The sequence below is a fragment of the Tigriopus californicus genome, chromosome 3 (assembly GCF_007210705.1).
Source record: "Tigriopus californicus strain San Diego chromosome 3, Tcal_SD_v2.1, whole genome shotgun sequence".
Classification (NCBI taxonomy): Eukaryota; Metazoa; Arthropoda; class Copepoda; order Harpacticoida; family Harpacticidae; genus Tigriopus; species Tigriopus californicus.
Window position 1 is genome coordinate 10,277,665 of NC_081442.1, and position 26,819 is coordinate 10,304,483.

Sequence of the window (26,819 nt, forward strand, 5' to 3'; positions counted from 1 at the left end):
CATTTTCGTTGACACGAGTCGCAAGCTTCTCCTGGTTTTCGGAGGCACTGCTAAAGAAAGCTAAAGCCGCAGACTTAAAAACTGAAATCACCCAACTTCATAAATCTCTATGTTTCATGGTTCTTCATATCAAGCATTGATTATGATTGATTATAAGCCTTTGTGTATGTGTAACTTTCAATTTCATCATTTGTTCTTTGTTGACATGAAAATAAGCAACTATGAGTTTATATCATGAGAATCTAATGGGTTAGCCTTGTCACAGAGTTATTAAATGAGGTCCTCAGATTAACCATGAACCGCACAAGTTGAAACCAATCAAAAACGGAATACATCAAAGTTTGTGAAACAAAATCGAGCCGTAAGATCATATGGTATTATCATTTTATGATGAAACTCAAAACAAAGTTAACTTATGATAAGCGGTTAAAGTTCAACGATAGAATGACCATCTATGACCGCATTCAATTCATAATATAACAATAATTTCGAAGTCTGAGAGCATCCCGATGCCGAAGAGGTTCAAAGAATACTAATTATGGACCAGACTCTTATGGGATTCCATGTCCTTCTCTACTTTGAATATCTGAAAGCATTCTCTGCATCTGAAAAACAAACGAGAGACCATGTTAAAACTCAACCGCACTTTTAGAACACAAGAATATGAGCACTCACTGAAATCCAACGCTTTGGTTTACATGATTCGTTTGCTTGTGATATTCAAGAGCAACTGAGCTAGGGAAGAATGTCTCGCAAACCGAGCATTGGAGATCTCCATCAGCGGCTTTCACAAGCTCCGACTCTCCCCGAGTGTTCTCAGATTTTGGACCGTGAACACGGATCATATGAGCCTTGAGCAGATCCGCTTTATGAGTCCGGTAAGTGCATTCCGCGCATAAATGACCGGACTCTTTATGACCTCTGACATGACTGTTGAGCAAGGTTTGCAACTGGAACTTTTTCGGGCAATGAGGGCAAGCAAATTTCAACGGTTTGGCCAAGCTTCGTTCCTTCTCATCCCGCTTCATTTGCTTCAACCGATCTGACAGACATTGTTCATGGTGATCCACGAAGTTCGGACCACCGTTTCCAGGATCTATGGAACAATCCGCCTTACACTCCGGACATGGAAAGACCTCCACTTGACCCGGGTGTTTCTCCTTCACATGAGCGTAAAAATCTCGGGCTGACCGGTCTCTTTGGTAGCAAACCGGACATTGAAACCGAGAGTAGAGATGTCTTTGACGCAAGTGATTGGCCTTCTTCCTGGCATTCATCTCAGCTGAACATAAATGACACTTCCATGTCATCACTTTGTTTTCGTGAACCACTCGAATGTGTTTCCTCAACAATCCTGGAACGGCAAAGGTTTTTCCACACAGGTCACACACCTTGGGATCGGTTCGTTTGCTCTTCTTGGGTGCCTGATGGAACTTCAAATAGTTCTGTTTTCTCTTGCACACAATCAGATGATCCGAGTACTTGTTACGAGACTCCTTGATATCTAGGACTTCGGAACAAAGGACACATTTGACTTCCCACACCTCGACATTGATATGATCGCCTTGATGGTGATCCCAAAGTTTTAAGGGACACAGATGAGGTTGGGAGCAAATCTCGCATTTGATATTGTACAACAAATGACGTTTCAAGTGCATCCGGGGGAACAGCGCGATTTGGGCGGAGCAAATGGGACAAGTCCACTTTTTGTCCTGATCAACTTGAAGATTCAGACTGATATCTTTGCCCTCCCATTCTATGGTGAAGGTTTTGCCTTCTTTTGGCCGAGGTTTCCTCAACGTCTGTTTTACAACGCCCTTTATGGTAGGTATGGTAGGTATGGCAGGTTTGCCTTGGCTTTCTTCTGGCTCGAATTCGTCCTTGCTTAAAGGCCAATAAGGCTCATCGGATTTATCAATGTAAGATCCTTCGTTATCGTTCAAAGAGCAATGGTAACACATGATACCATCCAAACTCTCGGGTTTCGAGCCTTCAAAGCAGAGTTGGCGGCAATTGGGTGAAAATTGCAAGTTCATTGGAAAGTCACTGTCCAACAAGACCTTCGAATCCCGCCCTAAACAAGGATACTGACCGCTGAAGAACTCAAGGCAAATCGTCTCTAAGTCAGTTTCATTGTGAAACTGTCCAGTTTTGTAAGTTCGGTTTAGCACTCGAGCAATATATTGGCCAGTTTCCAGGTTGGCCAGGACCATCATGGAAATGATGGGCCATCCACCTGTGGTCAGTAGGTCTAATTGATCCCTGGTTATCATCAGCCATGAACGGAATGCCAATTTGATCAAATTAACATCGGAAAAGTTGTGGACTACAGGATCGAAGTCATCTGGGTCGATCTCCGGTTTTATGGTCACATCAATGGGTAGGGACTGTTGGTTAGGGGTGGGGACATTGAAAATGGTTGGGGAGGCCGAATGGGTCAGGCTCTTTTTAGTATCGTTCATGAATGAGACACGCTCAAAGTGATCACTACAGAATCGGTAACTTTGTGGTTTAAAGGACGGTGAGAGGACATCCACGACTAATCCGGCGTTTTGAAGCCAATGGGCGGCTCTCTTGACGTCCTTGGGGCATCGGAAGAAGCTCAAATTACATGTCCTGGCCGAATTGATGCAATTCGGAGCGCAACAACTGTTTCCAGATACCATGATTGACAGGATTTCAGACAGGCAAATCACGATTGTTGACACTTGAGCTTACTTCTTTTTTCGCTAGAGAGCGCGCTTTTGAAATACATGAGAAAAATATGTAATAATAAAAGTTAACAATCATCCCATCTCTCTTACGATATTGAATTAATTGCTATTTTTTGATTCGCATTCACAATCACTCAATTGAGATCGATCCTTTCGAAGTCAAGGGATCGGAGGGCACAAAAATAGAAACTTGAATGATGCAAAGTTTGTTTCAACTGTTAAATTCAAAATTCAATTTCGTAGAATAACAATTAAAAGTGGCCAAAAGGGTAAATGGAATGGCAAATAGACACCAAGTGGCAAACACACTGGTAAATAAACATTAAAGTGACAACAAAATTGTCAAATGAAATGAAAACAGTGCGGGAAATTGTGAAAATTAAAGACATCAACATAAAATTTTACTTAGACGAGGTTAAAATAAATCAAAGACATTTTAATTGGTGGCTTTTTGGCTTGAATATCTCATCAAAAGCATTGCATCATGGCGAAAATTACTTTGACTGATAGAGTAGGGTATTTTTTGGTTAGAAAGCGCTACAATAGTACAAGAAGATTATTTTGTTTTCTTTGTGAAATGGCGAATTTCCAAACTTACCACTAAGAAACTAGCAAAAACACCTATGTAAACTAAAATGTTAATCCTTAGATTCGCCAAAAAACCCACGATTTTTCTCCCGATTTGTACTGATAATGTAAGAACTCTTTCAAACCTGGAAAGCAAAAATAATCAATTTTGCTTCACATGAGCTAAACATATGAAGTTAGAAAAGGTACGCAACATGATTTAAATCGCAACTTTGTGTTTTGAAACATCTAAGATTTACCTCCTCTTTTTCGTTGCATTTACTCTTTGAGGTTTTGAGTCCTTGGGCTCATTTTGGTAAATAATTGTCGCAAAAAACCACTTGCTTTCAACATTTTCTTAATTTCAGGATTCGACTTTGGCCTATAAACCTGTGCAAAATTAGACACAAAAAATGAACGCTGTTAATACTGGAGAACCTGTTCCACAGCATATCATGCACTTTCAGGAACTACAAATGGATATGTCTCCAACATCAAACTGATTTCTTTTGATTTCCAATCACGAAAAGGTGACCCAGCAATAATGGCTGAATTTTTATTTAACCAAACATCAGCTTGAACCGGGTATTTAAACACCCCAAAATGTAACAAAAACAAGGCCTAAAAGACGCGTTTAAAAGTGTTCAAAATATGATAAGTTGATAACCCGTTTATCAAGTTGGTTCTCATTCCCTGCTCATGTCATTCTTTTCTTCGATTGCACCAATCATTATTCACTCATTGCTCAGGAGAAATGAATTTGGGACCCATTCAACGTAAGCAACATAGATTCTGGATTTGCCATATTCGCCGCCTGATTGTCCACAGGAAACAACAAACCAGGATCAACAGCTGTCGAAAATGTGGCCATTTCTGTGTGCGGCTCAGTGAGATCTACGATCCCGGGTTGAAGCCTTTGAATGTGTGATTGATCCAGCTCGTCCATGGGCGGACGCAATCCATGGATATCAGACATATGGAGGAACAAATCTTCTTTCTTCGTGAACATATGGTGACAATGATTACATCTAAAATGACAAAGGATGTGGGTAAGAATGTGCACAAGAGTGCAGTAATGAGGAAAGAGTCCAAGACTCACTGGAAACGGATAGTCCTACTCGGATGAGTCGCAAAGACATGCCTATCCAAAGATGACTGATCTTGGAAGACCAAGTGGCATTCATCGCACTTGAGCTCAGGCCCATAGTTGGGATGGCATTGTTTCATATGTTTGCGCATTTGGATCTTGTCCGCCGTTTTCAGGGGACAAAGTTGGCATTGGTATTCCGATTCAATGCCATGCATACGACTCAAGTGCTCTTGTATGGAGTCTTGGGTCTGGAACCTGTCCTCGCAGAACTCGCATTTGATTCCATTTTCACTTTCGCCGTGAACTCTGGCCACGTGGGCCCTCAAGTGAAGTGCAGAATGAGTCCGATAGCGACATTGACTACAGAAATGCCCACTGTCCTTGTGACCTCTGATATGGGTGTTTAAAAGCCATTGGGTAGGAAACCTTTTGGCACAAATTGGGCATGGGAATTTTAGCGGTTTGGATGAGGTTCTTTGTTTGACACCGTCTTTCAACCTTTTGATATGTTGTCGAAGGCAGTCCTCGTGATGATCGGCAAAGTTTGGGCCCTCTTCAGATTCAATGGGGATATCGTCTTTGCACTCGGGGCACTTAAAACTTTCCAGCTCTCCACGATGATTCTCCAGAACGTGATCGAGAAATGATCTGCCTGTCCGAAGACGTAAATTGCAAATTGTGCAACTGAACCGAGAGTGCAAATGAATCTTTCTCAAATGGGAGTACTTTTTGTTATCATTCATTTCAAGGTCACAAATGTGACACTGCCAGATGATCACCTTGTTCTCATGAACCCGGCTCTTGTGGGACCTCAAATGATAATCGGTTTGAAGAGTCAGTCCACAAATATCGCACACTTTGGGGCTTCTGGTCCAAGGCTTTTTGGGCTTGGAGCTCTTTGTTTGATTCGATTTCCGTTTACATGTTAGTAGATGGCTTCGGAAAGTGCTTCTCGAAGGTTTGATATCGTGGACTTCGTAACAACCACTGCATTTCACTTTCCATTCCTCCTCCAATTGATGTTGTTGTTGATAATGATCCCAAAGCTTTAGAGGACAATAATGAGGCACTTGGCATATTCCACATTGAACATAGATCATAAAATGACCTCGCAAATGCCCACGCACCCTAAGCAAATGACAAAAAGGTCAGTGATTAGAGAGGCTCTCTTAAAGTGCTAAATCATAATATACTCTGGACTAAGAAAGATCGTGTCTGCCAAACAAATGGATTCATGAAAAATGTCTCAATAACTAACCCTTGTTTCGGTGTAAGAGTTTTGGAACAGAATGGACAAGTCCAATCTTGTTCTTTGTCATGCCGTAGATGCAATACTTGATCCTGGCCTTTCCATTCCACAACAAAGCTCTCTAACACACGATCACGTTGACCAATTTTCGGCCTTTGCCTATCTTGGGAATCAGCATCGAAGACCTGGAGAGTGCCTTGTGTCATTGTCGTGCTCAAGGCGTAATCCTTGAAAGATCGAGGTAATCGACGCTTCCGGGATGTTTTCCTAAGCTCATGAAAGACCTCGATTTCTTCATTGCCGTTTGTGGACACGTTTTCCGTGGGATTTTGCGTTTCAAGTAAGACATGGGAGTCTCCATCGTCTTTGGTTATTGATAAAGTTATGTCACAACCATCTGAATCGTTATCCTCCCCTTTAGAAGTCGTGAAAAGATTCTTGGCCGCACTTAAAATACTTGTTTGCAAAAGCTCATCATCAAATGGTTGGCTGTCAGTGACCTTAGGGTCAGATGGAAACTCATCCGATGTTTTATTGCTCCACTCTTGGCAATTGGAGCACATCAATCCTTCCAAAATGTCTGGTACTTCGGTCAGATGCACAATTTTCAAGCAGGTTGGTGAAAATTTGAGTTGATAGGGAAAATCATCGGACTCTTGGTAATCAATTCCCAAGCAAGGGAAGTTCATATGAAAGAAGTTGATGCATTCATGAAGCATGTCTTGCTCATTGTGAAATCGACCGGTACGGTAAGTTTGATTCAAGACCCTGCAAATGAATTCCCCCGTTTCACCATTTAAAAGAAAACTTAGAGAGGGTAAAGGCCAGCCAACATTGGTCACGAAATCTAAGGTATCCCTTGTTATCCAAACCCAAGAGAAGTATTCCATTTTCACCAAACCAGACTTGGCCAAAGTGTTCGAATCTGGTCCGTAGTCTAAGTGGGATGCGGTCTGTTTCTTGAGAATCGTTGTCATTTTTTAGGTCATGTAATCGAACCCAAACTAGGCAATGGAACAACGTCAGTGAAAGATGGAAATTGAAACTTCGGATGAATGTTTGGGTTAGATAGTTTGTTAAATTGACGATAGATGGCTAGGACTTTGAACGCTTTGAACCTCAGAGCATAGCAGGAAGCACGAGTTCCCCCATTTCATCATGAATCTAGCGGAAGAAATCCAAACCTCTCACAGATTGTGTGAAACGCGCAACCTTTCGCCATACAGGCGTTCTGAAAGCATATTAGATTTCAGGAGAGTCATTTCTGGGTCATGCGAGTAACATTTGTTAATTCCTTTAGTAACATTCAACATCATTCAATCGCTATATAGAAACATTTTAATTTTTGAAAATAATCCAATAGCAATGTCAGAATTGAGCGAACATTGTTGGATGAACGACTAAACATTCATGTGAAATGAATTCGTGGGGTCATCCATATTGACTACGATAGTTTGGCCGCTCAAGGTTCCAGACAGCCCCTGAATTGAAAATGACAGGTTCGGATCTGCATCCGAGTAACCCGGGGTTAGTTTATGACTTCTTGCGTCCCCCACAAGATCCACTAATTCCGGTTGGGTATCACTGAAAGTGTGCGGTAACGTCGAATGATTTTCCACAGGAAGCTGATACCCATGGAGAGTATTCATGTGATGAGTTAGTTCTTCCTTCGACTTCAAGACTTCTTGACACGCGGTGCACCTGCAAAAGAAGTAAAAATAGTTTCTTACTTTCTTTTCACCATAATAAACCATTATAATAATAATAAAAAATTGAATAAACAATGAGGGCACTTACTGAAATCGGGCATGGGCTTGATAATGGGAGGCCATTGTGTGGTTCTCACATGATTCCCTATCTGGGAAAGAGCTCTGACAAACACTGCACTTGAAATCCACGCCCCGATGAGCGTTCTTTTGGTGCTTCCTTAATTGCACTTTTGTGGGCAATTTCAGAAGGCATTGGTCACAAGGGTACTCAGATTTGACCCCGTGGGCTGAGCTTAAGTGGTACTCCAACGAGGGCTGAGTCTTGAACTTTTCGTTGCAAAATTCACATTTCATCCCATTAGAATTCTGCCCATGGACCCGGTTGATATGGGCCCTTAAATGGGCTGGAGAGTGGGTCTTGTAGCGGCAAAGGTTGCAGAATTGTCCGGCCTCTTTGTGCCCCCTCATGTGGGAATTAGCCATATATTGGGTCTGGAATCTTTTGGGGCATATTGGGCAAGGATAATTCAGGGGTTTGGCCAAGAGTCTCTGCTTTTCGGCATCTTTGAGTTGGTTCAGATGTTGACGAAGACACTCTTCTTGATGAACGGGAAAATTTGGTCCATCGTCCTGGTTGATTGGGAATACTTGCTTACAAGATGGACATGGGAATTCTGTGACCCGGTCCAAGTGGTTGTCTCTCAAATGTTCCCAAAAGACACGGGCAAATTTTTCGACTTTGAAGCACATGGGACATTCAAATCGTGCGGCTAAATGCACGTTTCTCATGTGTCTCCGAAGCTTGCTATCACTTAATTCAATAGCGCAAACTTCACACTTCGAGGTCAATTTTTTATCTTGATGAATTTTTAGAACATGACGCTCCATGAGACGTTTGTTCTTGAAAATCTTTCCACACGTTTCGCAAACAATGATTGTGCCAGATTTATTGGTCAAGTTATTCGCTTTGTACTTCTCCCGTTTTGTCCGGACAAAGCAGTTAACCACGTGGTCACGGCATTTGTTCCTAGACTCCTTAATATCCAAGACTTCAGAGCAAACCGGACATTTGCATGGCCACTTTTCACTCTCTGAATGAAGGGTATTGTAATGATCCCAAAGTTTGTACGAACACATGTGGAACAAACCACAGATCCCACAAGCAATTCGAATCAAGTTGTGCTTTCGTAAGTGACAATTTCGCGAGGTCAGTATGGTCTCTCGGCATAAGGGGCAAGTCCACTTGCCTTTACCCGAGAGTTTGCCAGGGATGGTGAGAGTTTGTCCCAACCACTCCACTTCAAAGCTGTTGGGCACGAAAAGATGTTGTGGAACACGAGACAGGACTTGCTTGTCAGGATGAGGATCTGTCACCACATTGCCAAATTCCTTTTTGGCCATGACCGGGGCTCTCATGCAATTCAGAAGATGATCTCGGAAGGCTTCTCTTGATTCGCGGATATCGACGAGTTCGGCACAGACTAGACACAAGGCTTGCCAGATCTCTTGGTCTGTGTGTTTCTCTTTGTAGTGATCCCAAAGCTTTTTGGGGCACAAATGGAACAATCGACAGATTTCGCATCCCATTCGGAAGAAGAAATGGATCCTCAAATGTGTCATTCTTTGCTTGCCGAGCATTTCTGTGGAGCACATAGGACATACCCACGCCTCTTCAGGTCCCACATATCCCGGCAAAACAAGATCCCTTCCCTCCCACTCTACCACAAATGTGGGAGGATGAAACAAATGCTTGGGAGTGGTACCCCTGAATGTTTGAGCCCTTCGGATCAATCGGCTTGGTCGAGCAGCATCAGAATTGGGCTCAATTTTGGGCGCGGGTTTCGGTTTATCTTTTCCAACTTCCAAAGACGCCTGGAAACAGGACACAAAGTGGTCTTGAAGCTTAGTTCGTGAGTCTTTGAAGTCGATAACGTCCAAGCACACCGAGCATTTACCCTTCCAAATCGTGTGCTCGGGATGGAGGTCATGCCAATGATCCCAAAGCTTGAGTGGGCAATAATGTGCGAGGCAACATATTTCGCAACTGATGCGAAATTTCCCATGATGCTTCAAATGCTTAGCCTTATCCGCTCCTTTGACTTGGAATGAGCACAATGGACAGGTCCACGTTTGATTACGTGGAACTTTGCCCTCCAGAGTGAAGGTCTGACCTTCGTACTCAACCAAGTAACTTGATGGCAAATAGAGCTCGAGAGGAGTGGTTTTGCGGGTTCGGATTGACATGGATGAATCTGGATTGTCGGGATGATCTCCATCATTTCGACTAATACATGATGCCCAATGGCTCCGAAGGCTATTTCGGGATTCCTTGATATCTATGGTTTCTGAGCATATGGCACACGTGACATGCCAAACTTCCGATTCGTGGTGTTCTGCTTCAAAATGATCCCACAATTTCTTGGCACAAAGATGGGCCTTGCCACAGGCCTGGCACAGAGTGTGGTACAACAAGTGTGTTTTCAAATGCATCGTTCGATTCTTGCCTCTAATACTTTTATGACATATGGGACAATCCCATAGCTTGTCCTGGTCGACGTTTCCCTCTACAATAATTTCTTCGCCATCCCAATCGATTTCATAAAGTTTAGGGTTCGATAGTTCCATGGGAATTTCACCCTTAATTCTCGAAACTTTGGGACTTGATGGCACATATACCCTCCTGGATTTCTTCGATCCAGAATCTGGTTCAAAATCAGACCCAGAATCGCAACCCTCTACGTTTTCCGGAGGATCGGAGTCAGGTTGAGACCACATTTGACGACGCTTTTGGGATCGTAATGATTTTCTCAACGGCGCCGAACCTCCAAAATCTTTGGTTTTCAATACGAGGCCCTCTTTACCACCATATTCAACCTTCACTTTTGACGTTCTCGAAGGCCCCTTCTTCTTCCTTTTAGCTGTTTTCAAAATGGGAGAGTTTTGGGTCGGGGTTTCTGTCTCAAAGATCTCTTCGGCGTCAGCTAAGATATCGTCTGTGGTCTCACTTTCGGGTTTGATTTTGATGTCCAGTTCGTCGTTTGAGGCTTGTTTCAGGTGACATTGTGCACAAATCAACCCCTCTAGAGTACCAGGAGCATTGTTTAGATGAATAACTTTTTGGCAATCCGTCGCAAACTTTAAATGATGTGGGAATTCTTCGGATTCGTAGTAGTTCATGCCCAAACAAGGATAATCACTTTGAAAGAAAGTCTGACATTTCGCTTGAAGAACTTGACCTTCGAAGATTTGTCCCGATTCAACGAGTCGATTGAACACCCTGGATACAAATTCTCCACTTTGCGTGTTGTACAAGAAGGTCATAGAGGGCAAAGGCCAGGCCTTTTCTTTGACAAAATCCAAGACATTTCGGGTCACCCATGTCCAAGAGCCAAAGTCTAGGCAGACAAGGCCAGATTCGGCCAAAACTACGGGATCTGGGGCAAAGTCTAACTCCGTTGGAACGTAAGACTTGGAAGGTAGTTGACCTTTGCGGCTCTTGGCAACCTTGGCCATATTTTCAGTCTCCTTTAACCAATCTTTTATTATTCTTTTCCTCGGATTGTTTATGTTCAAGAAGAACGTAAGACAGAAAACAAAGACGTCTGAGCGCAGATTTTGAAAACTGAAATAATTTCTCTTCAAAGTGTCTGATGTGTTTTGTGAGATTGCCAATAATCGTATGAGCTACTTGAAGTTTGATTTTTCTTGGCGTATTAGTTTTACATTGTTAAACAGGAGTCAACAAGCTAAGATGAAAAAAGAACTCTCTGTCTCAATTGCAAATTATGATTGTTTTGGTTGCCTTCAGGGTTCGATTCAGGTTTCGTTCAGCTTCAGGTTTAGCTCTCAAAAGCCACGGACTTTTTTAGCTTAAGTGCACTAGTTTTGTGTCTGTTAAGACTTTGGAAGTAAGGATGAAGATACAATTGTGCAGTTGGATGTCAATGTGGTTGATTACCATTTTGAACCTAAAACTGGGGCATTTTCAATCCCAATACAAATAGTTTTCAAAGGATTGCATGCATTATTCAAGTCTAAAAAAGTAAAGCTGCCAAGGTTATAATGATCGCAGAATGATTAGTTATAAGTATCTGGAAGTTGAATAAGAGTGATGCAATAAATATTAGTAGTACACGCCACGTTGACATGAAGACCTGGTCCTCTATCGGGAAAATTGCGATTTATGCACTAACTAATTTTGGAGTGTTGTCTGTATTCACGATATGACGAATTATATCTGTCGAGGATATGTTTTTAGATCTCTTTAATTAATCTTTTGACGTTATAGTCGTAAACAAATGTATTTGGTGGAGCAATTGGACCATATATGGCTAGTATGAATAATGTTGCATTTCTAATCGCTCTAAACCAGATATACCTAACAAGCTGCCGAAAACGTTTATTGTCGAAAATAGATACCAACTCAATGTTACATCAGGCGTCTACATGCTTATTTGAAAGGTGTGCGGATCTTCCATTGTGACAACAATGGTCTGATTGGACAAGCCCTCAGACACGCCTTGAATCGAGTAAGAAATGTTCGGGTTCACAAGAGATGTTCCAGATGTTATTGGTCCGTCATTGGGTTGATCTTGAACGAGATCGATATATTGGTTTCGAGGTAATTCATTGTGAGACGCAGAGGTTTGACGTTCTACGGGAATACTGTAACCATGAAGTGTGTTCAAGTGCACCAGTAATTGATTCTTCTCGCTGAAGTCGTCGTCACAAACAGAACACCTAAAATGAAATTTGGAAATGGGTTTGATTACATGGATTATGACTGTAACGAATTCAGTGTTTCAGTTCTGCTTGGAGATGGCTTCATATCAGTTACAAGGAAGCTCGAAGAGCGTTAATATAAAAAACTAGACAGATCCGCCAACTCAAATTTGTGGGTGGATCAGACATTATATGATTTTACAATCTTGAACTGCAAAGGATTCCGTTTCCAGTAGCTTTAAGGAAATCGTCGAAAATATTAATTTAATGAAGTGATATGATCAAATGAAATAGCCGAAAAAAACGTGAGTGATGAATTTACGCATATCGGACTTAAATAAAATGTTCGATTGCCAACGAGTGTTATGAGAAAAATATCGTTTACTTACTTATAGGGGCCGGGCTTATCCCCATGATTAGGGTCTTGCTCTGAGGGGGCATCAAAATCGCAGTCAGATTGGATTTCAGAGTCAGAGTGACAAGTTCGTTTGTGCTTTTTCAATAGAAGTTTGCTGGGCAGCTTTAAAGGGCATTTATCACATTCGTGCTCGGCCTTTATACCATGGGAAGAGTCCAGATGACCCTCCAAAGAGGCGTGGGTCATAAATTTTTCATCACAGTACTCACACTTGACGCCATTTGAGGGGTCTCCATGAACATCGTTCAGATGAGCTCTCAAATACGCCGAGGAATGTGTGCGATATTTACACAAGTGGCAGAATTGCCGGATCTCCTTGTGAGTTTTCATGTGAGCATTGAGCAAATATTGCACCTGGAACCGCTTGGGACAAATTGAGCAGGGAAACTTCCGAGGTCTGGCCTTCATCCTCTCCTTTTCGCCCTCTTTGAGTTTGTTCAGGTGCTGACGATGGCACTCTTCATGATGAGCCACAAACTTGGGTCCATCCTCGAGGTTGATGGGGAAATCTTCCTTGCACACTGGACATGGGATTTGCTTGATCCGCTCCAAATGGTTGTCCCGAATGTGTTCCCAAAACACATTGGCAAATTTCTCGCGTTTGAAACACATGGGACAAACGAATCTAGTGGCTTGATGGGCGATTCTCATGTGACTTTCCAGTTGGCAAAAGCTCATCTCTACCAAGCACACAGGGCATTTGGGCTTCACATTCTGATGGTCTTTCATGATATGTTTGTGCAATGTGTACCGCTTCCGAAATGTCTTTCCGCATGTTTCACACACTCTGATCGGTCGGGGCTTCACTATTTTCCTCCTCCTTTTTCCGTTCTTCCGTTCCAAAACACAAGCGATCAAATGATCCCGGCAAGCGTCCCGCGATTCCTTGATATCTAAGATCTCCTTACAAATGGGACATTTGACAGGCCACTTCTCGCTTGCAGCATGACGTTCTTGGATATGATCCCAGAGCTTGTACGGGCACATGTGATACAATCCACAGATCCCACAAGGAATTTGGTGCAGGTAATGCTTATTTTGTAGATGACTGATGCGATTCTTTACCACAATTTCACACAGGGGACAAGTCCAAGATGAGTCGGAGCCCTGCTCGGACACAACGATTGTTTTTCCAAGCCATTCCATTTCGAAAGATTTCTTCATAGCGGGCCCTTGAGGCGCTGACAAGATGAGCTTGTCAGCCGGAGTTGCATTGGTTTGCATGGTTATTTCAGTAGGCGCTGCTCTTTTCCCAATTGGAGAGTTCAAGCATTCAAGTAGATGTTCACGCAAAGTGTCCCTGGACGGTTTGATATCAATCTTCTCCGTGCATATCGCACATAAAACCAACCAGTTATCTTTTTCGTTGTGTTGATCTTGATGGTGGTCCCACAGTTTCCTGGGACACAAGTGGAACATCCGGCAGATTTCGCAACCAACGCGGAAGAAGAAGTGGATTTTTAGATGGGACATTCTTTGTTTGCCAGGCATCGTCAAGGAACAAATGGGACACGTCCATGGCTCGGAGGTGCCAACGTAACCTTCAATGGTGAGTTCCTTGCCCTCCCACTCAACGACAAAGTGTGATGGCTGAAAGAGATGTTTTGGCGTGTTTCCTCGAATGGTTTTGACTTGGTTTCCTGCTCGCTTGGAGGTGGATGAATCCATGATCTTCAGTGGATGTTGGACCAAGTTTTCACAACTCAAATAATGAGTTTGCAAGGCGTCTCTGGATTGTCTTAAGTCGACCATGTTTGTACATTTTGCACACCTTCCCTTCCAAACCTCCTTGTCCGAATGGGACTTTGTATAATGATCCCACAGTTTGAGAGGACAAAAGTGGTTCAAAAAGCAGATCTCACATCGGACGCGGAATTTTCCATGCCACTTCAAGTGACGTGTTCTTTCATATCCCTTAACTTGAGTTGAACACATGGGACAAGTCCACACTTCCTTTTTGGGAATCTGCCCTTTTAGAGTGAAAACTTTAGTCTCATATTCGACGAGAAAACTCGGCGGATGAAGCAGTTCATGAGGATATTGAACTTCTTTGAGACTGCTGCGGCCACCATTTTGGAGTTTTTTGTTCTTACATTCGGCCCAATGGTCTCCCAAAAAGTCTCGAGAACTTTTGATATCCAAGATCTCGTGGCAGATTCCACATTTCACTAGCCATTTGTCTGCATCTTCATGTAAAATTCGAAAGTGGTCCCAAAGATTTTTGGAGCAAATATGAGCTAGGCCACATATCTGGCACTTGGTACGGTAAAGTAAATGCGTCTGTAGGTGTGTCAACCTGGCTCTTCCTTGGAAATGGATCGAACAAATCGGGCAACACCATGTCTTCTCTCGATCATAATTAATTTCCATTATAAGCGTTTGACCATTCCAATCCACGTAATAGTTCTTGGGATCAAAGGAATGATCTGGCACCTCTTGCTTGGTACCGTCGGAGGTGAAAACCACATACTTGGAGTTGGTTGCAGGTTCCAGGGGATTACTTTCAGAATATTCCGGAGCATCGAATTCATCACTTCTGTCACTTTGGCCCTCATCGAAAGCCAATTTGGCGGGTCTTTTTCTTGATCTTGTAGATCTTCGGTAGCTTGAGCCGGTTCCAAAATCGTTCCCATACGTATCTTCATCATTCTTGTTCTCTTCTCCGACAACGAATTCAACTTCGAAAAGATCTTCAGCTTCGGTCAGGATGTCAAGAGCCGAACCAATTTGAAACTCGTTGACAATCTTGGAAGTAGCTTGGCCTCCGTTGAAAGGTTCTGTTTTAACTGTTGATCCAATCTCAAACGGGATGGGCAATCTGGAATCATCACATTGAGCACAAACCAGTCCTTCCAGGAAGCTGGGGTTCTCATCTAAATGGACTACTTTGGCGCAGTTAGGCGAAAATTTAAGGCCAAACGGAAAATTTTCGGATTTGACGGAAGTTCTGCCCATACAGGGAAAGTTTCCCTCAAAAAACTTCTGGCAATTAGCTAAGAGGTCTTTCCGTTTCTCAATCTGTCCCACTTCCACTATTCTATGAAAGACTCTGGAAATGAATTCTCCCGTTTCGTTATTGAACATGAATGTCATGGATATCAACGGCCATCCTCCTTCATGAGTAAAATCCAAGTCATTTCGTGTCACACACGTCCAAGAGCCAATTACTAAATGAACCACACCCCGTTGGTCACTCCCCTTGGTCTGATTGCTAGTAGATAAATCCTCCATTGAGATGCCACGAAATGATTCGCGGAGTCTGCTTGATTGAATCATACTACTTCGAACAGTGACTACTGACTACGAATACCTACTTATGGTCGTTACATGTCTTCCATTTTTGGGTCAGCTGCCACTCTCTCGACATGTAGCTGCTCTAAGTATAAACGTTGCCAACGGAGATCACAACAAACCTTGATGGGCATGAATGTATGAAGAGCGTGACTCCACTCTGATTTTTGTCTGTCGTGAGTTCGAATCTCGATGAGCGGAATCTTTTTTTTTTCATTGCAGAATTAAGCTCTAATCTGCCGCTGTTTTCGAGGCCCTTGCAACCGAGCTGCCGCAGGCTTGCGCCGCGGCCTAGGCGCCCCCAGGCCCTTGCAACCGAAAGGTTAGGTTAGGTTAGGTTAGGTTAGGTTTTATTCTCTTCTCGAAGGACCAAAATATCAGCTGACCCAAAAACGGAAGATGTGTAACGGCCATAATACCTACTTTTGTTTTTAAGCAGAGGAGAGGACGCAACTTTAAGGTCAGGGTGGCCATACTTGCTTTTAATTTTGAATGCTACTTTCTTACCGGAGATTTCTCTTCTGTTTTCCTATTTACATGCCCCCGAAAGAGACGAGTAAAGGAAGAAAGAAGGTAATGGGTTGCGACTTTGAACCATTGGAATATAATCAAGCATGCTCGGGTAGTTAAATAACAATTTGTCGGCGAGTCATTGAGTTTTCCTTTGATTGAGATGCACCACCACAGGTCATTGCATTTCTATATTTTAAATTACCACTTGATCGGACACCTGGATCTAAAGTTATGTCCTCTCGAAGCTAAGTACATAACAAGTGCGATCTGAGAGGCCAAGACTTGGGTATACGTCGGGTCAGGTCAGACTTATGTGAAGGAGTTAATGCGGTGATACCGAAATGTCATTTTCGAAACAATGATGAGCAACATGTTGGCTCCAATTTTAGAAACAGAAAAATCCAGTCTTACTTGCATTTTAATAAACCTGTTTTCATTTGTGGAACAAATTTCCCAATAAAATTAGATTAAAACGAATATTTCGTTCCAAAGCAATGTTTGGTAATTAGCAAAAATTATAGACTCGGTTGAACAATTCAAATTCACTTGTTCATATCATAGAGAATTAGAAATACTTATTTTTAAATTTGTTTAAACTTTTCATAATGTTTGGTTCCAGATCAAGGTTTGCCATTCATTTAATGGCCCTAGACACATGGGCACAAAAAGAATCAAATCCCATTTCTGTGGTCTATAGTTACTTTCAATTCATATTCACTAATAACGACCTATTAAATGTTATGTTTTTGTAAATACTTCCATTTGAATTCGTTCAATCTTCTTCAAGTTGTTTTATTCAAAGCCGATCTTTGGTAACTATTTGATAATTAGCAAGTTACAGATACTCTGTCATCAATAGTGATTACAGCAAGCAAAAACACCTCTGTCTTATATTTGTTCACCATTTAAATTCATTCATAACAATCGATATTGCGGTTTTATAAAGAGCTCCCTTTGACTTCATTCAATGCAGACACAGCATTGAATAATAACCCTTGAGCCTTGGTTCACCAGAAATGGTTCAAATCTTCACATGTTGGATGGAAAGGCATTCGAAGGATCAACACCTGCTTGTTGGGCCAAGCTAGATGCATTCTGTATCTGGTACAACATAGCCGGATCCATCAAAGAGTTGTAAGACAATCCAGGAGATTCCTCCTGACCCATATCATCATCTCGAGAACCAGATTGGGATTCGTCTTCATCCGGATGAGCTGCCATTTTGTGCTTTCTCAGTAGAAGCTTTGACTTGACCTTGTGCAGACAGATATCACATTGATACTTGGGAGCTGCTCCATGCACTGACTCAATGTGCGTTTCCAATAAAGCGTGAGACCTGAATTTCTGACTACATGAGCTACATTTGGTGTCATCAGAACCTTGACCGTGAACCTCTTTCATATGCTCCTTGAGATGGGGTGCTGAATGGGTCTTATATCGACAGAGGTCACAGTAGTGACTGACCTCCTTATGAATCCTCACATGAGTGTTCAGCATGTACTGGACTGGATATTTCTTTGGACACAATGGACAAGCGAACTTCATGGGCTTGGAGTAGATCCTTTCCTTCCGCTTGTCAAGCAACGACTTCAGGTGGAGCCTGAGACATTGCTCATGATGATCGGCAAAGTTTGAGCCGTATCCAAGATCTAGAGGAATATCTTTCTTGCACTGAGGACATTTGGAGCTCTTCATTTCACCAGGATGGTTGACTTGGACATGCTTGAAGAAGTCGCGGGCAGTCTTCTCCAATTGGAAACAGATGGTGCACTCAAAGCGTGCATGATAATGAGCTTTTCTTAAATGGTGGGATTTTTTCCCGGGGTTCATCTCATCAGGGCATAGGTAGCACTTCCATTTGGCTCGCTTTTCACCATGAACCCGGTCAGCATGCTTTTGCATATGCAATGGCGACTGAAATGTCTTGCCACACAAGTCGCACATGGTAGGATTCTTCCGGGCCATTTGGTAGTGTTGGTAGGACATATTTCGTTTCACTCGCCCAGCTTGTTTCTGACAACCAACCAAGTGATTTCGGAACTTTTCTCTCGATTCTTTGATATCCATCATCTCGGAACAGACCACACATTTGGCGTTCCACGTGTCTAAATCAGAATGGTCTTCTTTATAATGGTCCCAGATTCGATATGGGCACAAATGAGCCATGCCGCACACTTCACACTGGGTTCTGAACAAATTATGCGTTCGCAAGTGCGTGGTTTTAGTCACACCTTTCATACCCGCCGAGCATATGGGGCATACCCAAGTCTCATCCTTGGGACAAGATACGATCACTTTAACCTTTTTACCCTCCCAGTCGATCTCGAAAAAAGGCGGCCGAACAAGCTCTTGAGGGATATTCTTCCGCTCCTTTACTGGCAATCTTTTCCGAGCACGAGAAGGGGTTGCCGATGGCTTCACGGCCGATTCCCTAGTGCCATCCTTCTGTGTATGGCGCTTGACTTTGCCACTCCTCTCTTCATCATCACTTGGGTATAAATCCATTGCATAGAACCCCTTGGCTCGGTTCCGTCGCCGGGTACATTTCCTAGTGGTCAAAACATCCTCATCTTCATTTTCGATGACATCCTGCATGATCTCAAAAGAGTCCGATTCATCCTTGACCATCAATTCATCGACCGGTGATTCACATTTCACATTGCCACGATTTCGGCTCAGTGGGAGTTCATCCATGAAAATGTCCTCCGCATCATCCAGGATGTCCGTGGCAGACCCGATTTTTGCCTCCACGGTAATCTTGGCTTCACAATCCGTATTCTCCGTCTTAATATCTGGCATGACTTCGATCGGGATTGGCAACTCCGACGACAAATCATTTTGTTTCGACGAGCAATTCGAACATTTCAGACCCTCCAAACTACATGGCTGTCGATCCAAATGGACCAATTTCAAGCAATTCTTAGCAAATTTGAGATTGTACGGAAAATCATCAGACTCCTCAAAATCCACTCCCAAACAGGGGTAATTGCCCCTGAAGAACTCCCGACATTTCTCTATAACCTCAACCTCATCGCCCAGTTGTCCCGTTTCATAGGTCCGATTAAGTACCCTCGTGATGAACTCCTCCGTTTCCCCGTTGAACAAAAAAGTCATGGAAGGAATTGGCCAACTTCCCTCCGTGATCAAATCCAATGAATCTCGGGTCACCCAAACCCAAGGACCGAATTTGAGTTGAACCAGAGAGGCACTGGCCATGACCACAGGATCCGGTCCAAAGTACGGCTCCGGCTTGACATTGTCGCCATCGTTCTCGGAATCATCAACAGATGGCCTCATGATGAGTACGGCAAACCCGTCCACGGGCAGATTGCGTTAGATTCCCTTGGCTTCAGAAAACAAGAAGATAAAGAGGAGTTAGGTACAATCTAGAGGTTCAGGCCTGCCATTGAGAGTTAAGAGTTAAAGCCTAAATCACAACTCATCGATGGTGCGAGGCATGGTACTGATGATTCGAATTTGATTCAAAGTTTTTGATTGGCTATTTTTTGCAAAAAAAATGAGGTCAATTAGTTTTTGGCATGCTTTGTTACGGACAAGCCCTATCTTAGGCCAGTGTTAAACCGATGAATTACGGGGTGAATGGCAAGCCTGCAAGTCCACATCACCGTAAACTTGAACAGAAGGAATGAATAAGTGGACCTTTCTTGCGCCCTTAGATGTTTGCTTCTTGAATTAAAAAAAATGAAGGTGCATTTGACCATCAATAAGGACCCTTATTTGCAACGGAAAACAGCCCAAACAAAACGGAAAGACGCACGGTAGATTGCTAAATAAACTACTTGTGACGTGCCATGAAAGCGATTTCTTTTCCGGACATTATGTGACCCAGATCACTAATTATACATAAGGTTTTGAAATAATTTGCAAAAACAACACAAACACATTATAATTCAATAAAGAGTAATCGGCCAAATCGGCCCTTTATTCGCTCGAGGCCGACTCACAAAACACCCTCTGAAGTGCAGAACGGAAGCCATATTTCTTGCAACGTGAAGGGGATATGCGTAAGGTCTGCTCGATCATATTTGTAAGTGTGGCAATATTAACAGCAATATTTGGGTTTTGTTGCTATTTATCATACAATTTTAACCATGCCAGGTGGAGAATTTGAATTTTTCTCCATGTGTTTTGGAAACTTTGTGATATCAGGTCAATTTAGGGGAAAGTTTGTTATGAGCAGGGCTTGAACCGTTACCGAAAAAAGGAACGCATTACCAATACAATTTAGAAAAAGTAACGCGTTACCGTTACCAATACTTTTTAGAGAAATTAACGCGTTACCGTTACCCGTTACTCTTGCAGAAAAGAGGACCTCAACCTGCGAAAAACGGTTATTCGATTTTTTTAACTTTTAGTGAATGTCGCGTGAAACAAATAACTCTTGAGATTATTTATTTGATCCCATCAGTGGCAAGTAAGTCATTGCATTTGGGAGGGAATATAAAAAAAAATGCCCTCGTTAAGTAGAGAAAAAAGTGATGGTAACGGGAAGGCTAAGAAACCCGTACCTTTAATTTTCAGAAAAGTAACGCGTTACCGGTAGCATTACTTCAAGCCCTGGTTATGAGATTAAAGTTTTTCTGATTTTTTCTGGACGGCTTGCCATGAAGCTTCAAAAAAGCAGGGTGGATTCAATTTTTCACGAAATAAACTCGCTTATGAAAAAATTCTTGGAAGTTAATTGCATCCTACATTTGTTTAGTTTGATTACGTATCTTCAGATGAACTTTTTGCCGCGAAAATGTTCCTTTCTTAATGCAAAACCTTTCCATTTGCTCATGATTTGTTCCAAAGGCAATTGACCTTCGCATCCCTCCTAAGCTAAAGTGTATTTTGGCAAACTTATTGACAAATTTTTCGCAATTTTACTTACAATGAAGGCTATCTTTATCTGCAAATTTTGGTCTGGCCGAGTGATTAGAGTACTTTTACTGTCAGTAAAGATATGAAAATTGTAGCCTATCGGTAACGAGATAAGATGTACGTACAGCTATAGCAAATTCACCGTTCATCCTTCTTCCGCATAACTTCATTCACACTTCAAGAGGTTGGAAACATTAAAAGAGTTAACAAACGTTGTTCCATTTTTCGAACTGACTATGGAATGTTTAGTTGAGTTTGTAATCCATTTCCGTCATTGACGAGTGACAAAACTGAAAAACTTTTATAATCGATGTCATCCACATGTATTTGAGCCATTTTGACGGATATTCCTTTTGCTTCATTAAGCCGGGTGTTCATAAAGCCCTTTCAAGAGATGGGACGCGCCTCAAGTGAGTCTTCTTCCATGAGTGGTGTGGAATACAAATGAGTTTTGCCTTTAACATTGTGCACATGCATCATGTGATAATAATACGGGGACGAGGTCTTGAAAGTCCGCTCGCATAAGTGACACCTGAAATGAAAACGAATCAATTGAAACAACCCCACATTCAAGCCCATCTACAACATTGCACCTACTTGTAAGGAGCTTCCCCCGTATGGGTCCGCATATGAGCCTTCAAATTGCGTTGGGTCTTCACTTTGATCCCACAAGTGGGACAAACTATGGTCGGCTCATCATGGATCCTCATATGTGCCCTGAATTCGTGTTTGCCGCCAGTTTTCTTGTGGCACTTCTTGCACGTCCACTCCTCAGAATCTTCGTGGGCGCGCAAGATGTGCTTCATCAGACTGGTACGACATTTGAACGTTTGACCGCACCTTTCGCAAGGCAGTTTTGGAATGCCTGTGTCATGGGTCAGCTTCACATGGGCACTCAATGAGGCCTTGTGCTTCAGCATTTTCCCGCATATTGGACACACCACTTCATGACCCGTTTCGTGGACTCTTTGGTGGATTTTGAGATTGCCACTGGTTGTGGCCTTGTAACTGCAAAGTTGGCAGGCAAAACTGGGCGGCATGTGAGACCATTTGTGGGATTTGAACACATGGGAGTTGTTGAAGCTTTTGCCGCATATGTCACATTGGAAGTTAAGGGGGGTATCTTTTTTAGCTTGGTCAATGCATGATTTGGCATGTTTTACCAACTTGAGGATTTCAAAAGGCTCTTTGCATTGTGGACAATGTAGATTTGGGGTGGTCGGATGAATTTTCTGAGAATGGGACACTAAGTCTTGGGCAAAATCAAACGATTGAGGGCATACGTCACACTTAAACTCGGACTTGTAATGAATGAACTTTAAATGACGCTCCAGCTTATTCTCAGTTATGAGTTTGTGACATATCAAACACTCCTGACGGTTTTTTTTTCGAACCAAGGGCTTATCGTCATTGTCAAAGTCTTCATCAACAGATTGCTTTTTGGGTCTGCCTCGTTTTTTCTTCTCATTCCAAAACCCCTCCAGAGAAGGTTCATCGTCTTCTAGTTCTATTTTGGGCTTTAACGCTGCATTCCCTGGAGAGAAAATCTCCGTGACTTCACGGATAACCTCCTTGTCATCCTTCTCGTCACTCAGACCTTCACGTTTGGTTTCCACTTGGTTGGCATCTTCCACTTTGATCTCATCAATCATGCCATGTAGGAGATCCGCAATATCCCCGGATGACGCTACAAATTCACTACATTGGGTACACTTGACGGACTTGGGATCCAACTTTTTCCCCACAGTTGATGTCACGACCAGGCATTGAGGAGAAAAGGAGCACGAGAGCGGAAACGAGTGCGGTTTCATAGCTTGAAATCCCAAGCAAGCCGCTTTTTCATGGAACATGGTCCGACATTTGCTCCACAATTCCTGCTTTGACGCACAAGAACCACTTTGAAAAGACCGTCCTAGGACTCGAAATATGTAATGCTGGGATTTTTCGTCGTATAAGAGACACAACGTATGAAAAGGGTCTTGCTGTCCCACATAAAAATCCGGCTCCTCTCTCAGTATCCAAATCCAGGAACCCACCTTGACCTGGATGAGACCCAAATCATCTAATATTTTATTACCGTCTTCGTCGCTCATTTTGCACCTTTAGCGATGAATACTTTTTCAAGCACGTTGTTACGTGGCTAGAACAGGGCTAAAGTCAAGTTTGGAATCATCCAAAGACGGGTATCTCCTGCTTTAAGTACATACTTTTTTGTCTTTTTCGCCTGACTTGAGAATTCCGTTCTAGTGAACTCATTGTTTACTCCGTTTGGGCGGTGGTCGAGTTTGAGGAGTCACTCACCCTATGTAGTCGTAAAGATAAACACTAGAATACTAGAAAATTGGGTTGAGGTGCTAAAACAGTTTATATGATATTTGGATTGTTTGATTTTATGGAGATGAGAGGTCAAAGAGGACTTTGTGAAGGTTAAATGATGTGATTGTGATCAATGGTATATCGCTAATGTTTTTTTTTCCAAACCTCACACAATCAACAATGGTTTAAATAGTGGTATGTAAAAAGACAGAACGATTTTGATTTCAAATTCAAGTGGATAGGACTCGATTAAACGCTATGTTTGTGAATTTAGTATGATACGGCATTTTTATCTAAGGCCCAAGGGATGATGGTAAAGGCTTATTAGTCATTTTGTGGAAAAAGGTTGCGTGGCTGAGCAACGTCAGCTAACAACACCACTTGTCAACTTCCGAGAAAACGAAAATTAAGTATCAGGAAAAGCGTCAACAATCGTGTTCCATTGACATCCCAATAACCCGATATCAAGATCCATGGAGATCGAAGAACCCAAACCGTCGCCGGAGTCAAAAATTGACCCCACGACCATCGAAGTGCTAGGCGAACCGGAAATTGACATGCATCCCTTGGACAAGCTGGATTTGACTCAAGTGCAAGTAGGATCTTGGACTTGGATCCTTCGGAAAGAGCCGGATTTCTTCATCAACAACCAAGAGCCCGTGCACACGTTCTGCTTGCTCTATGACGATAAAACTCGTATTTTCTTTTTCCGGGTCCTAGGTCGAACTTTGAGAACTGGAAAGTGTGACACTGAACTCGAATTGTGGGACAAATGTCGGAAATATTTTCAACTCAAAGAAGCTTGTCTGGGGTTTCAAGCTTTGAAGCCCAATTCATTTCCATTGTCTTGTTCCTTTGCCCCAAATTGCAAAGGTTTTGTGCCCTCTCAGGGATCTAATTTGGATAAGAAGAGTTTTAAGTGCCTTAAATGTGCGGAATTTGCCACTTCATCAGGAAGCATCGCGGATTTGTTACAAGATATGATCGATGACGTGAAAGTAGAGGAAGATCCGGAAGCTCTGTCTCAAACCAAAGTTGAAGCTCTCAGTGATAATGACGAGCCCTTATTTGAAGCCGACGAGGATTACGTTCCTCCTGTTGAAGCCGTGTTATCGCCCCAAATGGAGACCAAAGTAGTGCTACCACCCGTAGATGATGGTATCTGGCCCAAAAAGAGTAAACGAGGCAGGCCAAGAAAAGTGCCTTTGCCAAGTGAGGAAGATGATGACAATGAGGATGAAGAATACGCGCCCAAAGTGAACCTGCCAAAGAAACGAGGTCGTCCAAGGCTCGACAAAAATGAACGATGGACTTGTTCCTTGTGTAGTAAAACAGTAGCCGAACAGTTCAAAGAGAGACACATGAAGTACGTCCATCATCAAGGGGCTTTCCAATGTAGTCAGTGTGAGAATAGTTTCGATTTTTCTCCCGAGCTCATTCAACATTCCGAGACAGAGCATCCTGAAACACTTGAGCAGCCTTGTGCCCAATGCATGGAGCCCATCAATCTTTCAGAATTGGCCCAACATGTACCCAAATGTTTCATGAAGTCCAAATTGGATAAATATCGAAAGTTGGACATGCAATGCGATGTTTGCGGTCAGAACTTCACAAATGCCTACAAGTTCTGGTCTCACAAGAGACGTCACAAACCGAAGAACTTTGCCTGTGAGATCTGTGATCACAAGACCACCAACATCAGCAATCTTAAGAGCCATCAGAGGACTCACGAGGTTGGACATGAAGTGGTGTGTCCCATTTGCGGGAAAATGCTGAAGCACAAGGCCACGTTAAACTCTCATATGAAATTAATGCACGAGGGTGCATTGACCAAACATCCTTGTGACAAGTGTGGTCAGATCTTCAAAAGCCGCATCAGCTTGAACAAGCACAGCATCCGAGTCCACGACGAATCCAGTCAATGGGTGTGCAAAGATTGTGGCAAGAGGTGTGGGGGTAAACACGAGTTCAAAGATCACATGAACACACATGCCGAGCCCTCGGTCGAGTGTCCCACTTGTGGGATCAAGCTGAAAACCAAGCGAATCCTGATTTGTCATTTACGAACTCACACCGGAGAAACGCCTTTTCAGTAAGCATGATTTAGATTCTGCAAGATTATCATGGGGGAACGTAGGATTATGTGAACAAAGCCGAAGGCAAATAAGCTCCAGACAGATTGATATTAGTTAATAACTCCTGCTATTGTTGTAAGTTGTAGTTATGTTGCAGGTTATAACCGTCGTCAGAGTTGTTTACGTTCTTACATTAGATACTTTCGTTTGAGATTTCAAATATGAATGGAAAAGGAGCAATCGTTTTATAACGTCACTACCTTTCACCCTCTGCGCAAATGCATTTTTGTATGCGTTTGGAGTGTTAGGGTCCATGGTTTGAACCACCATTACCCGGTTTAAGATCGGTACCCAATCTGTGAGTGTGGTTAGCATCCAAAAGTTTCCTTGAGAAAGATTAGGTTAGGGTTTTGAAGTGGGGATGTCTCTCCCACTAGAAAACCGCGCTAACAACTACGGCATGTAAATTGCTGATGTTTATTTCCTTTTAAGATGTTATGTTCGTGTCTGAAGTCGATCAATACATGATTGAACTAAAATTTCTTATGTCTTTTTTCAGATGTCATTTGTGCGAAAGGAAATTCAAGACCTCGCCACCCTTCTATTATCACATGTCTCGAGTTCACAACATCCAAGGGCGGGTCCGTATCAGTTCCTCAACGATACTTGAGAGAGATGAAGAAGATGTCAAGAAGTAGTAATCGGCTTTCATAAAATCCTTTGTGGTGATAAGCGAAGGTTACTCTACTCGGTGTTTTCAATCACGACATTCCAAGGCGGCATTTCACGGAACAGCATCTCACAAGAAGAGAGCGATGCCTTCCTCTCCAAAGCAACAGACAGTACAGGTTATTCCAAAGTTTGACTAGACTTTTTTGTGCCCAAAAGTTTCTTTGAATTTGCCTGCTGGTTGCAATTAGAAAAATGGAATGGCAAAACACTTAAAACCATGAGGGCAATTACTCCATTATCTGACAGAATTCCTGATTTAGATTTGTCTTGTAACATATGAGTTCATGAAGTGACATTGTATTAAAAATAAAACTATACTTGTCCAACTCGGTCACCGTGCACTTGAGAGAGAAAGATTGGCCAAATAAAGAAAGAGCCCAGAAGGAGTTTGAAGGTTCTAAGCGCTTGTCATTACTGGCTGACTCCAACCCTAGTGTACCCATGAACCCCAAAATATGCTTTTGTGAATCATGGAAATGTTAAATAGAGACAGTGCAAACCCTCTAACCTTCTTTAAACTTGATATGTTTTGTTTTCCA

The 26,819-nt window shown here is 42.6% G+C and overlaps 7 protein-coding genes across 7 annotated transcripts; 1 reads left to right on the forward strand and 6 right to left on the reverse strand.

Annotated features, from left to right (window-relative positions):
* Positions 1 to 367: 367 nt before the first annotated feature.
* LOC131877549 (transcriptional repressor CTCFL-like) lies at positions 368 to 2,732 on the reverse strand. The gene is made up of 2 exons (XM_059223253.1): positions 676 to 2,732; positions 368 to 605 (listed from the first exon to the last, which is right to left on the reverse strand). Exons 1-2 carry the CDS (start codon positions 2,664 to 2,666, stop codon positions 533 to 535), a joined length of 2,064 nt encoding a protein of 687 aa, XP_059079236.1. The 5' UTR covers positions 2,667 to 2,732; the 3' UTR covers positions 368 to 532.
* A 1,091-nt stretch (positions 2,733 to 3,823) lies between these two features.
* LOC131878252 (PR domain zinc finger protein 5-like) lies at positions 3,824 to 6,682 on the reverse strand. The gene is made up of 3 exons (XM_059224176.1): positions 5,630 to 6,682; positions 4,381 to 5,499; positions 3,824 to 4,309 (listed from the first exon to the last, which is right to left on the reverse strand). The coding sequence occupies exons 1-3, from the start codon at positions 6,595 to 6,597 to the stop codon at positions 4,027 to 4,029; spliced, it is 2,370 nt and encodes a 789-aa protein (XP_059080159.1). The 5' UTR covers positions 6,598 to 6,682; the 3' UTR covers positions 3,824 to 4,026.
* A 257-nt stretch (positions 6,683 to 6,939) lies between these two features.
* Positions 6,940 to 11,223, reverse strand: LOC131878250 (uncharacterized). Its single transcript, XM_059224174.1, has 2 exons — positions 7,418 to 11,223; positions 6,940 to 7,321 (listed from the first exon to the last, which is right to left on the reverse strand). The coding sequence occupies exons 1-2, from the start codon at positions 10,840 to 10,842 to the stop codon at positions 7,021 to 7,023; spliced, it is 3,726 nt and encodes a 1,241-aa protein (XP_059080157.1). The 5' UTR covers positions 10,843 to 11,223; the 3' UTR covers positions 6,940 to 7,020.
* Positions 11,224 to 11,711: 488 nt separating this feature from the next.
* LOC131878251 (uncharacterized) lies at positions 11,712 to 15,785 on the reverse strand. Its single transcript, XM_059224175.1, has 2 exons — positions 12,441 to 15,785; positions 11,712 to 12,069 (listed from the first exon to the last, which is right to left on the reverse strand). Exons 1-2 carry the CDS (start codon positions 15,743 to 15,745, stop codon positions 11,772 to 11,774), a joined length of 3,603 nt encoding a protein of 1,200 aa, XP_059080158.1. The 5' UTR covers positions 15,746 to 15,785; the 3' UTR covers positions 11,712 to 11,771.
* A 1,342-nt stretch (positions 15,786 to 17,127) lies between these two features.
* On the reverse strand, positions 17,128 to 19,682 carry LOC131878254 (PR domain zinc finger protein 5-like). Its single transcript, XM_059224177.1, has one exon. The coding sequence runs from the start codon at positions 19,568 to 19,570 to the stop codon at positions 17,303 to 17,305; it is 2,268 nt and encodes a 755-aa protein (XP_059080160.1). The 5' UTR covers positions 19,571 to 19,682; the 3' UTR covers positions 17,128 to 17,302.
* Positions 19,683 to 21,355: 1,673 nt separating this feature from the next.
* LOC131878257 (gastrula zinc finger protein XlCGF26.1-like) lies at positions 21,356 to 23,408 on the reverse strand. The gene is made up of 2 exons (XM_059224182.1): positions 21,755 to 23,408; positions 21,356 to 21,689 (listed from the first exon to the last, which is right to left on the reverse strand). Exons 1-2 carry the CDS (start codon positions 23,248 to 23,250, stop codon positions 21,545 to 21,547), a joined length of 1,641 nt encoding a protein of 546 aa, XP_059080165.1. The 5' UTR covers positions 23,251 to 23,408; the 3' UTR covers positions 21,356 to 21,544.
* Positions 23,409 to 23,834: 426 nt separating this feature from the next.
* LOC131878255 (histone-lysine N-methyltransferase PRDM9-like) lies at positions 23,835 to 26,609 on the forward strand. The gene is made up of 2 exons (XM_059224178.1): positions 23,835 to 25,565; positions 26,108 to 26,609. The coding sequence occupies exons 1-2, from the start codon at positions 23,947 to 23,949 to the stop codon at positions 26,244 to 26,246; spliced, it is 1,758 nt and encodes a 585-aa protein (XP_059080161.1). The 5' UTR covers positions 23,835 to 23,946; the 3' UTR covers positions 26,247 to 26,609.
* The last annotated feature ends 210 nt before the right edge of the window (positions 26,610 to 26,819 follow it).